The sequence below is a fragment of the Ursus americanus genome, chromosome 22, assembly GCF_024610735.1.
Source record: "Ursus americanus isolate L20-20 chromosome 22, mUrsAme1.1.p, whole genome shotgun sequence".
In the NCBI taxonomy this organism is placed as follows: domain Eukaryota; kingdom Metazoa; phylum Chordata; class Mammalia; order Carnivora; family Ursidae; genus Ursus; species Ursus americanus.
This window is the reverse complement of record NC_142148.1, coordinates 12,239,097-12,253,229: the sequence shown is the minus strand read 5'-3', so window position 1 is coordinate 12,253,229 and position 14,133 is coordinate 12,239,097. Positions and strand designations below refer to the sequence as shown.

General features: G+C 53.6%; 1 protein-coding gene across 1 annotated transcript in view; it reads right to left on the bottom strand.

Annotated features, from left to right (window-relative positions):
- The window catches only part of PREX1 (phosphatidylinositol-3,4,5-trisphosphate dependent Rac exchange factor 1), a 174,615-nt gene extending 165,753 nt beyond the window's left edge, over positions 1-8,862 (bottom strand). The window contains exon 1 of the mRNA XM_087853518.1: positions 8,520-8,862. Coding sequence (XP_087709644.1) covers positions 8,520-8,732 — 213 coding nt within the window. The 5' untranslated portion in view covers positions 8,733-8,862. The remainder of the gene's footprint in view (positions 1-8,519) is intronic.
- Positions 8,863-14,133: the final 5,271 nt, after the last annotated feature.

Genomic DNA, 14,133 nt, shown 5'->3' with positions numbered 1-14,133 from the left:
CCTGCCACAATGGGCAGAGGTGGGAGCTACCACCACACAGGAAAGTGTTGCTAAGATGGCTATGAGTCGGGTGGAGACCAAGGTGCTGCCGAACAGTTTTTAATCATGCAAATTAGTTTCCTGAACAGAAGACAGGGGGTGCCTTCCTCTCTCACAGGAAGCAGAGACCCATCATAAATCAACAGCCGTCTCACCAGTGGCCACCCGCACAACCCATTTACCCCCTGGCCATAAACAGAGACCCAAACTCTTCATCGGTCAGCTCAGACACACTACTCACATGGAAGCCAAGAACTAGACAGGATGGAAATAGCCCTGGGTCACACAGCAGCCTTCCCAGAGGGTCTGGGGATCTGCCTGGCCAGGCGAAAGTATGGTCCTCCCTCCTGGTTGAGTGTCCAAGCCAGTGGCAGGAGGTGGCTGCTGAGATCTTGGGAAGACCCCCGTGCAGTATGATTTTCAGATCCTCGATTAGACCATGCCACACCCCTGCTGAAAACCCTCCAGGGGCTCCTCACCCCACTAAGAATAAAACCCAAAATGCTCACCATGCATGAGTCCTGTACCACACCAATTTCATGTCCCTAACTCCGCCATCCCGGCCTCCTGCTGTTCCTCAGACAAGCCAGACATGGTCCTGCCTCAGGGCCTTTGCACGTGCTGCCCCCTCTACCGAGAACACATTTTTCTTCACTCTCTCTACGTCTGGCTCCTTCTCAACCCCAGGACTCAGCTCAGATGCCACCTCTACAGAGAGGCCTTCCTTGACCGCCCCGTCTCAAGTAGATGCACCATCCCTGTCACCAACACATCCTCATTTTATTTCCTTCTTGGCGCGTCGACTCCCCAGCTGAGCAGACCTGAGAAAGTTACTCCGTATCTCTGGGCCTCAGTTGCCCCATCTGCAAAATAGGCACAAGGATTGTTGCAAGGGCTCAAAGAGATAATCCACACAAGGCATAGTAGGGCCTCAGTGAATGTAATCATTACATCTGTCGCCACCTTCTCAATGATCTCTCTTTGTATCGTCTGAAGATTCCGCGAGGGCAGGGGCCTTATCCGTCTTGTTCTGGCCATGTGCCAGCACCCGGCCCAGTGTCCATTTATTGAAGGAAGAAGTGAATGAGTGAATGAAAGCACCGACTGCCCACAATCCCCTCTGGCCCTCGCCTCGCTGCTGCTGCTGGGAGCAGCTCCTTACGGAAGCCGCCCACCGCTCCTCTACAAGGGGGAAAATACAAGCCCCCAGATCCTGGTGGCTCATGGCCACCTGCTTCCACCAGACTTTGGTGGCCCTAGTCCCGCCAGCCTGAAATAGCCTTGCGTCCCCTGGCCCAGACACAAGGGATCGTCTGTCAGTCCCACCCTGGGGAAGGAACCAGGCGGGTAAACACAGATTGAGTGTCCGACCGCAAGACAAAAGAGGAGCAGGCAGATCCCCTTCTGGTCCTCAAGGAGCCGAGAAAATAAAAATAAACTTAAAAATCGACACAGGGCTAGGAGGCTGGAAGACTTCCCTTCTTCCTCGGGGCTTCCTCTCAGATAACAGGAGAGCCTGCGGCAGGTACTAGGGTAGCCCTGACCTTGGCTCAGGGCTCGGCTGTACAGGCACTTCCCACGGATGACTGCACTTGGTCCTTGCAGCAATCCCGTAAGGGCTACAATCATCTCCATTCGCAGATGAGGAGACCAGGACGCAGGGAGGCAAAAGGACTTGCCCAAGGTCACACGGGGGCAGAGCTGGGATTCGAACCCAGGCCGTTTGGCTTCTAGAATCCATGTTCCTAACAACGAACCCGAGACACACGGCTGGATGAAAAGAGCCACCCTCTCATGCCACTCAGGTAAGCACATACACACTCATACAGGGCGATTCCATGTGTTTCTGAATATGCATATAAATGCCCTACGACGATCTGAATGCAGAGCCGGTGGTCGAAGGAGGTTGTAGCCCAGTGGTTCGCAGCTGGGGGTTATTTGGTCCTCTAGGGGACACGTGGCAATATCTGGAGACATTTTTTGACTGTGCCAACTGAGGGAGGGGGCACTACAGGTATCTAGGGGGTAGAGGCCAGAGCTGCTGTTAAAGATCTTACAATGCACAGGGCAGCCCCCCACAACGGACAGTGATCCCGCCCCAATATTTCAGGAGTGCCAAGGGCTGATATATGGAGGGATTAGCCCTAGACCAACAGCTAGGGCCAAAAGGCCCCCTGTGGAACCTCTTTAAGAGGGACCTTTGAGCCAGGCTAAAACACAAATCCTGGGAACTCTTCTCCCAGAACTCTCACGATGGAACCCTGACCAGCCCCAGGGCTACCACCCTTGACCACAGCTCACCTCCCTCTGGGGGCCACAACTTCTGCAGGGGGTCCCTCTAGGGTCTCACGGGCAAAACAAGGAGATTCAGACCCCCCTCTCCTTTCTCCCCTCACCCCCACCACTCCAAAACTCTGAGGCAAGAACCAGCTGGGGCCCCTCCCTGGGCCTGGGGAACAAGGCACACTGGTTTGAGGACCAGCCCACCCGGATCACCCGCCTCCTGCCAGGATTCCGGCCAGAGAGCTGGTGGCTGGGGGGGGGGGGGGGGGAGAGAAATCACAAAAATCTGAGCGGTTAAGTTCTTCTACAGGCAGCCATGACCCGCTCCAGAAACAGCTCTTGCAAAAGCTGGGGGGGCGGGGGGGCACGCTGTGAAGCAAAGAGGATGTGGGCTTCTTGATCTGAGGGAGTGGCCCAAGATCAACAGGTCTTCTGCTCAGTGGCCTGATAAAGGGGGACACCCTCTAAGAAAGGGGTGCCCTGAAGCCTCCAAAAGCCAGGGACACCAACTCCATCTCTCTCTCTTCTTAAGGGACAGATAAACGGTTACGAGGGAAAACACCCAAGAGTAGTGAATGGGCGTCCGGGATGTTCATCTGAAGAAGGCGCCCATTCAGATGCACGGAGGATCTCTGTTGCGACGTCCTTCTCCCCAGGACAACGGCCGCAGCTGCCCTGTGGATGGCAGCTGCATTTCCTGGCCTAGAACGCTGCCTCGACTGTACAGCGGGTGCTCCCAAGCTACCTGCGCACTGAGAAAAGCAGTCTAATTTCTTTTGGGATGTCGCTGTGTGTAGCTCTGTCTGCCCTGCACAAAGGATGCCCCCCCACTCCCGCTGACACTGAAGCTTTTATCAGCCAAAGATTCTCCCTGACTTCCTAATGATGTCCGGTCCAACACAAAGTGGCCTGGCCCAGGCTCTCTGGCACCCTAAAGCTCCGATAATTTGGACCTTTGGGCTTAATCCTTCCCCACACGGGCAGCCAGACATCTCACAGAGGCAGCTAATTTTGGTCGTGAACACGGCATCATCTTGGGCAGCTCAGGAAAGCAGTAAAGAACGTGGGTTATGCAGCCAAACTACCTAGGTCTGAATCCCAGCTCTGTCAGGCTGTGTGACCTTGCAAAACTGACTTGGCCTCTCTGTGCCTTGGTTTCATTTGTAAAATGGGAAGCACAATACCTAGCACTTTTGAACTGATACACGGAGAATGCTTTACACAGGGCTTGCAGATGTTTAGTGCTTCATAGGAGTTAGCAAATTATTATTGCCGTTACATTAACCTAATAATCAGGCTGAAATACAATTCTTTCCGTCAGAGTTCTCTAACATATATATTCACATACATATGCATAATTTGACACGAAAACAGTATTACAAATGAGATTACTGAGTAGATTTTTCCCTTTATTATCTTCCTGCTTGCCTTTCTCCACAAGATGCACATCCTTGTCTCCTTTTCCCTAAACTCCGGTAATGTCATACGTACGACAGACGTGTGTATGTTAAGATTATCATTTATATTCCCAAAGCAGAATTGTGTTATATACACTTCTCAGCATCCTACCTTTTGCAACACGCTGTCGTGAAAATCCCCGAAGTCACGGAGTAGATCACTCTGTTTCAGTGACTACAGAATTTAAAATGTGCCCCCTACCCCCACCTCCTGGCATTTCTCTCTAGTGTGAGACTAGGAGCAAAAAATCTTTAAAAAAAAAAAAAAAGGGGTGACAACACAAAACCACAGTTTCTTGTTTTGGCAAGCAGAGCTCCAATGAGAAGAGAAGCTCTACTTTCCTACCCCCAAAAAAGCAGAACCAGAAAGCATTCTGGGAGCTTTCTGCCGACACCCCCTGATCCTCAGGGACCCTGGTCCAGCCAATCGAGCAGACCCTCTGGGTGCCTGGGAGTGACAGAGGTCTCTGTCCTCAGCCAAGGGGAGCCCTTCAGGGGCCACTGGCCAACCCTCACCCCGGGGTCTCTCTACCATCCCCCCATGCTCCCCGTCTTCCCACCACTGCCTGGCTAGCACACCCCTCATAGCATACGTCGGCACCCGCCCCTGAGATCTCCCCACTTGCAAGCAGGGACCCCAAACCCATCCAACCAAGAGGCAGATGGGCCCAAGGTTCAATCAGCCTCCTCTTTAAGTGGGGGGAGGGGGAGACTGTGAACCCCAAACAACCTCCTCTGACCCCCACCACTGCACATCCCCAAAAAAGCCACTGTAGCATACCAAGCACCCACTATGTGCCCGGCACAGTGCTAACAGCTTCAAGGTCAGGCTCATTCAAGCGTCACAACACCCCTATGACACAGGTGCTAGACTGTTCCCATTGTACGGATGGGTAAACTGAGGCACCGAGCAGGCTGGTGACCTGCCCCCAGCCACACGCAGTCGATATGGGGGAAAGCCAGCAGCCTGGCTCCAGAGCCCCACTCAACTCTCACATCATGGAGAGACACTGAGCGTGGAGGAGGAAGCTGGCAGCCTGCCCTTTCCATTCTTCTAGAGTTCTGCCCATTCTGCTGAAGACAGAACAGGAGCCACAGAGGGGAAGTAACCAGAGGAGGCGCAGGCAGAGGGTCAGGGTCACACAGACCTGGGTTCGAATCCCAGTTCCGCCACCTTAAGAAATCACGGGCCAAGCCCTTTGTAAGCCAGAGACAGCCTGTGATGTGGCTACGGACATGAGCTCTGGGGTGGGCAGCCTGGGACCAGATCCTGGCACTGCTGTCACACGGCCCAGGGCAGCCCACTTCAACTATCTTTGCCGCAACTTCCTCATGTGTCAGTGGGGTAACGACAACACCCCCTTCATAGGGGTAGCGGAAAGATCAAATAAATTGATACACGTGACGTACCCAGAACTGTAAATAACGGATCAGTGTCAGCTCCTACACGGTAAGGACTACACTTGTCATTATCAGCGTTAACACTGTCCAAGGACACACAGGCAGCACCCACCACAGCCAAGGCTTCTCAACACTGAAATCCAACGTTCTGAGTCAAAACCCAGCGCACTTTCTCCCAGTCTCTGTGGTATCCCCCAAGAAAGATCTAGCATCTCTACAAGAGGGCTGTCCTTGCCTTCCTGTGACTCTTACATAAACACACAAAACGGCACCATAGTCATCAGTCCCCCTTGGAGATGAGGAGGGGTGTAAACCAGTTCCTGAAGGTGGTGGGGAAAGATGGGGAGATTCTGGAGGAACCACAGAGCCCTAGAACCGGAACCAAAAACAAAAAAAAAAAAAACAAAAAAACACACTGGTTCCGGAGTTTAGACAGTCAAAAGGAAATTAACTCAGGGTCCCTGTCCTCCCTTCAGTGCTGATTCAGACCTCACTTCCTCCAGGCAGCCCTCCCTGGCTACTCCTGCTCCCTGGAAGCTGGAATCCTATAACCCTAATCATCTGTGTTATTTCCTCATCCTATAACAGAATAATTAATGATGATAACTCATATTTATATGCCATACGACCTGCCAGGCACTGTTCTAAGCGCTTTCTATATGTTTACATAACTGACTTATCCTCTTAAAAACCCTGTAAGATCAGATCTATTATCATCTCCTATTTTACAGAGGAGGAAAGTGAGGCTCAGAAAGGTTAAGCCACTTGCCTCAGGTCAGGTCATACAGCCCAAGAACTCAAACCCCAGCAGTCTAGCTCCAGAGCCCAGCCTTGTATCTGAATTTCTGTAAACATCCACTTTGCCACCATCAACTAGACTGTCCCCTCCTTGAGGGCAGGAACCGAGAGCTGGCCCTTCTGCATTTCCCACATTTCTCGGTCATTTCTACGGACAACAAGACCTTAAAACTAGGGACACAGGAAGGCCAGGCCAGCCCTTCAAGACCCGCCTCTGCCCGGTGGAATTAAAAGCTGGGAGGGATTACGGAGCATTCTTCCCTAAGCAAGTATAAAGGCTCAGACGAGAGAGTGGGAAGACAGAAGAGAACAACCCGCAGGCTCCCAGCCTCGCTGCGTGGAAAGCCTTGGTAATTAGCAGCTCCTGAAGCTAAGCCCTGGGTTTTCAAAACTGAAAGGCCTTGGGTTGTTTCAGGGGCATTTCTGAAGGAGCAAAACAAGAGAGGCCTTCTGGGGATCACAAACAAGGTATGGCTGGTCAGGTTACACAATCAGTCCATTTCTGGCACCAGCCTGGGGACACCCAAAAGGACAAAGCAGAAAAGCAGCCTGGATTCTCCTCCCCTCGGTTTACAGGTGGAGAAACTGAGGCCAGGGCAGGTGGCATGATGGTCCAAGAACCAGCTCCTCTCAGAACTGACAGGTCAAACATAACAAATACTGATAAACTCAATAATGTGGGAAGTACGGAAATCTTTTTTTTTTCCTGTTTCTTTAAGAATAAGAATGGTTGATTCCAATCAATTTCCATTATTCCAGCCACCTCAGACTCTACAAGTGGACACTTTCAAACCACAGTTAACTCAAACACAATCTGTATCTGTTCTGAAACGCACCACACCATCTCGGCAAGGGCGTGGGAGGAAGAGGTATATTTTCTTACCCATTAATATAAAAATTGGTTTGTCTTTCCGCTTTCCCTTCCCGACTGAGGAGCAGGGAGTGGCTCAGAAGGAGAAGTAAGGAGTTCCCGAGAATTTGACATTGCTCAGAGATATCAGAGCTGTCTGCATCTTTATATCAGAAACTGCCAGCTCCAAACTGAACAGATTCCTTTCTTTTTTTTTTTTTTTTAACTATGAGAGAGGGAGAGATGGGAAAGAAATGCCAACACTGCCTTATTCTCACAGGCCTTTCTAGAAGGGTCCTTTAGCCAAACGGCTTTCAATGCCACCACACAGTTCCCCAACCCTTCCCAAACCCCCCTCACACACACACACCTCTTCCCACAGAGAGAAGGGTTCTCTCCTGAGTTGGAACTAGGACCTCACGCAGCCTCGGCTGTACCTCCAAGCCAATGGGGACCCCAGAGGATGCCAGAGGCTCCCTCTTTCCCCCAGAGACTGGGAGCCACAGAGCCTGGCTCTGGGGTCTCTGGAGGAACAACCACCGCCCCCACCAGCTCTTCCAGAACCAGGATTAAAAGACTTCCTAGAGCCGAGAAGGGAGTAAATGAGGTCCCAGCAGGAGGCTCGGGAGATTAAAGCCCTCAGAGTCTCCTAACTTCCAGCGAGGCTTGGCCCCAGGCCCACCCCCTCCGCCCCCTGGCCACTTTTCTCACTTCCTAGGAGAGTAAGGAAGTGACCCCTTCCTCCCCTCTCACAGGGGGAATTAAAAAAAAAAAGAAAGAAAGAAAGAAGAAAAAGAAACGCGGCACAGGAGTTCGGCGCCCCGGCTGGGGCAGCCCTGGTTCAAAACCCGGTATCCCCAATTAACCAGCTGTGTGATTCTGGGCAAGTTACTCAACCTCGCTGGAGCTAAACTCTCCCATCTAAAAAAATGGGGTAGATACTGTCGCTACTTCATGGGCCACTTGGAAGGCTAAACCTCCTAATGACACATGTAAGCGCCTGCCACATAGTAAGCGCTCCACTGTTATTGTAGAGTCTGACGCTGTGGTTTTGCGACTTAAAGATATGGGGGTGGGACCTGGACTGCCAAGTCGTGAGTTCGAAACCCACTCTCCCCAAGCTCCAGCAAAAGCGTGTGCACGCGGGAAAGGGTAGAGGTTTTGTGGGTTTGTGGGATCTCTGTCCGTCTTCCGGGCTCTGGGCAGACTCCTACTCTCGGAGGGGCGCTAGGCTCTAGGTTGTCTAGGATCCATCCCGGATGAGTAGTCGGTGGTGCACTAGGTGGCGAAGAAATCCCGGAGAAAAAAACACAGAAGCAAAAGCTCCCGGCGCCTGGGTCCCAGAGCCCCTGTCTCGCGGATGTAACTAATTTTAAAACTATTTGAAAGGCGGGAGGGGAACAGAAAAAGACAAAAGGGCAGCGTGCAGGGGGGGAAACGGAGTGCGGGAGACCCCGAGTCCGGGCTTGGACCGCTGGCGGGCCAAGGAGGCGACAGCCTAGCCCTGGAGAAGCCCGGATCTCCCCACCTCTCTGTGCTCCCGCCGGGACGCCCCTGAGGCGACTCTCGCGACCCCCAGTGACCGCGGCCACAGGTTGTGGGGACCGCGCCGCGCTAGAGGCCCCTGCGCTCCACAGCGGGACTGGCTGCCGGCTCAGAGGCTGTCCCCACGCGCCCCGGGCAACACTCACCGATTGCAAGAAGCGCAAGGTGCCCACGTAGTCCCTCTCGGTGCCCAAGATCTCATTGAGGACGCAGAGGCGGAGGCGCAGCTGGCGCTCTGACTCCCGGGCGGCCGCGCACGGGCCGGAGCTGGGCGCAGCGGCGCCGGGGACCCGGGGGTCCGGGTGGGCACCGTCCCCAGCCGCGTCGCCGCTGGGATCGCTGCCGCCGGGTCCCTCCATTCTAGCGCGGCGGCGCGGCGCCGGCTCCTTCCCCCGCGCGAAGGTCGCGCCGAACGGCGACTCAGGCGTCCAGGCGCCCCATCCCGGACGGGGCGCGCCGGCGGGCCGGGCTCAGCGGCGGGCCCGGCGCCTGGCGCGGCGGGCGGGCGGGACTGGGGGCGGGCGGCCCGGGCCGGGGGCGGAGGCAGCGCGCGGAGGCTGGACGAGGGGCGGGAGGGGGCCGGCCCTCGGGGCTCCCAGACGGCGGGCCCCGCCGCCGCCACCGCCCCCGCCGCCAAGGGAGCGTCTGCCAAGTGCCACGCCGCTCTCGGGCCGCAGAGGCGCTCCGCGCGCGCACCGGGCCCCTTGGAGACGCGCCGCGGCGCTTGGCGGCTACGTCGGAAGCTCAGAGCGGCCGGAGCCGGGGCGCCCGGGGCGCTCGGGCGGGAACCCTCCGGAAGGGGCGCCGCGGAGGCCGGGGACCCTGAGGCGGCGCGCGCGCCGCCGCCCGCGCGCCAACTCCGCGCCGGGACGCGGGGCCCCCTCCCCCGCCGCGGGCTACGCCACTCCCACCCGCCACACGCGACACCCACCGCGCGCAGGCACACGCACGCAGGTCCGGCCGCCGGTTGCCGCCGCCCGGGCTCAGCGAACACCCGGCTGGAAAGGCTCGCGGCAGAGCCGCTCGGGAGCCAGCCAGCCCGCCCCGGCCCGCGCGACCCCGCCGGCCGGCGAAGAAAGGGGGGTGGCTCCTGCCCGGGCCGTGCCAGCCTCCTGGACGCTTAGCCCTTTGGGTGCCCTCGGGCGCTGCCACGACCTTGGGAAGGAAGACGTGTGGCTCTCTCTGTCCCTCCCTTTCTCTTGCCCTTTCCTTCCTTCCGTTTTTGTCTCTTTCTTTCTGAACTTCTTAGCCCCCAGGAGACGACCCTGCACCTTCCACCTTTCCCAGAAGAAATTAGTATCTGCTCTCGAGTTACTAATCAAGTAGCAGCTGCTCTGCCCGCGCCCCACCCCGGGATAAGGCCTTGGGAAACCCGGCTGCTACTCCAGGCTGCGCTGTGTGACCTTGATCATCAGCGGAACCGCTTGACAAATGTCCTCACCTGCCTCACAGGAAGGTATGGAGAGGTGACCGAGCTCTGGGGCCTAGAGCAAGCTGCTGGGGTTTGAATCCCATCTCCCTCACTTGCTAGTGGGCGACCTTGGGCTGGTTTCCTTGCCTCAAGAGCCTTAGCGTTCTCATCAATACAATGGGAATGATATTGCTGTGAGCTCTGTAGGGTCCTGCCCAGGGTTATGTGTTAGTCCGCAGGACATACTTGGAACAGTGCCCAGTACCTAGAAAGTTCTCTGTGTTTGTCCTTTATTATTATTGTTACTCATGTGTAATCTGCCCTCTTGGCCTGGCCTCATTCTCCAAACCGTCCACAAAATCCCTAATCTTCCCCTATTTACCTTCCAGGGATTGTACTGTCTCTGCAGTGGATTAAATCATTCATATAATATACCCCCTCTAGACTGTAATCATCCTTTAGGCCAGAACATGATTGCTTATTTATTTTCTGTTCCAAATACCCAAGACTGTTCTCCTATCGGCCTGGGGAAATACTGCAAGTTCTTCAGGACCCTGGGAGAGAGTGGGGTGGCTTCTGCCCTCTAGGAGGTGTGTCTTTGGAACTGTGGACAAGGTGACATTAGATCTGGGCCTTGAGTGAGTGAAGTTCTTCTGGGCAGGTAGGTGCTAAAGGGTGTGAAGTAGGTGAGTCTGCCAGGTGTAGGTAGGGGAGTCGATTATGTCCGAAAGATGTAGCGGTCTCTGAGTCACTCTGCTGTGTGGCCTTAGACTAGTCACAGCACCTTTCTGAGCCTCAGAAGTCTCATCTTTAAATAAATCCTATCCACCACAAGGAGAGAAGATAGTGGGAACATTGTGGAATGAAACTGGTTTGCATTTGTACCCCCGATCCAACTCTAACTGGCTGGGTGACCTTAGCTAAGACACGTTGCATCTCTGAGCTTCAGTTGCCTAATCTGTAAAATGGGAGTCTTGGGGGGGGGAGTGTACGTAAAGCAGGGTTTCTCAACCTCAGGGCTATTGACATCTAGAGTCACGTAAGTCTTAGCTGTGGAGAGCCGCCCTGCACATTGCAGCCATTTCGGCAGTAGATCGCACCCACCAGATGCCGGTGGCACTCTCTCCCGCTCCAGCTGTGACCCCCCAAAATGTCACCAGACAGTTCCAAATGTCCCCTGAGAGACAGAGTCGCCCCCAGTTGAGAACCACCGATAAAAAGTTCCTGACACAGGGATGCCTGGGTGGCTCAGTTGGTGAAGAGTCTGCCTTCGGCTCAGGTCATGATCCCAGGGTCCTGGGATGGGGCTCCTTGCTCAGCAGAGAGCCTGCCTTTCCCTCTACCTGCCGCTCCCGCTGCATGTGCTCTCTCTCTCTCTGACAAATAAATAAAATCTTTTTAAAAAAAAAGTTCCTGACACAGAAACCTGGCACATAGTAGGTGCTCAACAACTGTGAGTGCGCTTGCCCACTGTGACTACGAAAGCTTAGCTTCAGCTTCAGCTGTCCATCTCATGTGCACACACAGATCCCATGCCTCATCCAAGCGTTGGTCCACGCTGCCAAAAGGATTCCCAACATTTCCTCACTTGCGGACGGAGCCCACCCCTGGCCCATCTCCATCTCTTCTACATTCTGTCCGATTCCTCTGGGATGTTTCATCCCCACTGGAAGATGATACAACTTTTAATAAATTACTTAAGCTCTCTGCACCTCCTTTTCCTCTTCTGGGAACTGTGGACAATAGCTGTGCCTATGTCATAGGGTTTTTGCGAAGATTCCTGAGTTAATACGTGGACAGGGCTTGGAGCAGAGAGTAAGCACTCAGCAAGTGAAGGCTATTATTTGGATTGTGTGCTGAATCCACTCGGATGCATTTGGCTACAAAGACAAGAAAAATGGTCTACTGGTGGGTTCAAATGTAAGGACATCGGTTATTTAACAAGAGGTCCAGAGGAGACCGGTTCATCTGGCTGGTTCGAGACTCATGATGTCAGCAAGGACCAAGGACCTTCCACCGTGCTATCCCCATCATGGTGACTTGCCTCCCCAGCTTTGGGGCCTCAGAGTCTCAAGATGGGTATTACAAGGGCAACATCCCCCGCCAACACAACAAGTCCAAGGCAGGCTTTCTCTTACGCTTTCACATGCCAGGCTGGGTCCTGTGACCACCCTCACTTCGTCCCTGACCAAGAGCAGAGTTGTCGCTCTCGATTTACGGAAGCTCTGCTCCATCTGCGACATGGCACCTTGGGGTTGCGCTGTCCAGAGAGAAGTGCCTGCCACGAGCGCCTGCTCTGTGCTGAGCCTTGGGTGAGGTGCCAGGATGAAAGAAGTGAACTTGACGGATATGCTCAGGCCCTCATGGAGCTGACCTTATTCCAGCAGGGGAGGGGCAGACCGGGATAAATGAAACGTAGAAAAGACAGCACGTTTTGTCGTTCATTCCACGAGTGTTTATGGAAGGCTCCTACGCCCCAGGCTGGGATAGGGCAGTAACACAGCAGCTAGGGTGCCTGCCCTCTTGGCGCTTCCAGTCCAGAGCAGGGAAAGAAGGAAAATAATCAAATAAAGAGTCAATCAATAAACAAATGAGATCTTTTCAGCTTCTCCGGAGTTGCTTGGTGGCCCCTCCAGGCCTCTGCTCAGGTCGTCACCCACCCCAGATCTTATGATTCAGACAGGGAGCTCTGCACTGGTATGATCAATGGGGACTCCCTTGGTCCAGGGCCTGGCTGCCTCCCAGCTAAACCTGGCACAGAGCGACTCACTGAACAGAACATGACTAAGCAACCACAACCCGGGGGAGATTTCTTTTCCTAGCCCTGTTTTAGGCTTGACCTCTCCTACCTTCTTCCCCATCACCTCCACCCACACCCTCCAGAATGTCCAGTGGGGAGCAGTTAGAACCAGTCTCCAGGGTAGGGCCTAAAATAGGCTATAGCTGGGAAACATTCACCAAAAGAACAGAGCGAGAGAGAGAGAAAAAAAAATCTTTCAGTTGAGCTGGGGAGAGTGATGATAATGATAGGGAAATTCTCTTCTACAGGGACAATTTTAGAGTTTCTATTGCCATGTACTTTGCAAATAGTGGGAAATACCATTTCATTTCTGCTGCGTGCATTTCACAGGTGCAGGGAAGTTAGTGCTGCTTGGAAACATCAGACAGTTCCTTATTCCCTGACGAGCCTCTCAGACTCTGCAGGCTCAGGATTTGAAGGCTGCCTTCCCAAGCTCTGCTCAAAAGAAAAAAATAACGAAGATAAAGCGAGCAAAACAAGAGATGGTTTTTGTCCACCCCAAATTGAACAAACCAATGAGAAATGACTTAAGGACTGCCCAGGATTGCAAACATTTCCCAAATGCAAATGAGTTCTCAGTAAGTCAGGCCAGCTGCCCAGAAAGTCTTTGCCCCATTCTGAGCACCGAGAGCAGCTTTCTGAGAAGAAGAGAGGCGTCTCCACCCTTGGCATTGGCCAGAACAGCTGGACAACTGAACTCAATGCAGGACACACAGGCCAAGGTTCATGTCTTCAAACCAAAATATTCCCTTCCTTATAGTCCTAGTGAGCCACCCCCAACAGTCAAAGTCAAAACTTCCCCAAAGGAAGCCTGGCTGTTAGAAGCAGATCTCTCCAGAGGACCCTGGCTCAAGATCTGATTCGAACATAATGGATATCAGATTAAGTTAGGGCTCCAGAGCTTTGCCAAATCTTATTCCTGCCAGGAAGCATTGGAAGCATAGCCTGGAGGAAACAAAGAAGGAAATGCTTAGCACCCTTGGTTTGAAGCCCAGCTCTGCCACTGATATCGATGCCTTCATATTTCCCAGCCTTTGGACTGGATTGTTGTAGCCCTAGGGACCAGCTGCCTGGGTTCAAATCCCAGCCCCACCAGCTTCCTAACTGTGTGGCTTTGTGCAAGTGACTTAGTCTCTCTGGGCTTTGATGTGTCTGTCTGTACGATGGGGTCAATAGGAGGTCCTACCTCACAGGGTTGTATGGATTAAAATACTTAATAGATCCAAAGTGCTTAGAATGCTGCCTGACACTCAATTCAATGCTAGCTATTAGAACTGAGTGAAGCCACGGTATTTGGAGGTGTGGCAGCCATCTTGACACCATGAGGACAGTCATTGCTAACCAGCTGAAGATGACAAAATGACAGAGGGAAAGAATCTCGATCATTGATGTCATCGAGCCCCCAAATTAACCAACTATGGAACTGCTCTGCCTCTGGACTTCTCGTATTAAAAGATGATAAAATTTCCTTTTTTTTTTTAAGACTTTATTTATTTATTTGACAGAGAGAGACAGCCAGCGAGAGAGGGAACACAAGCAGGGGGAGTGG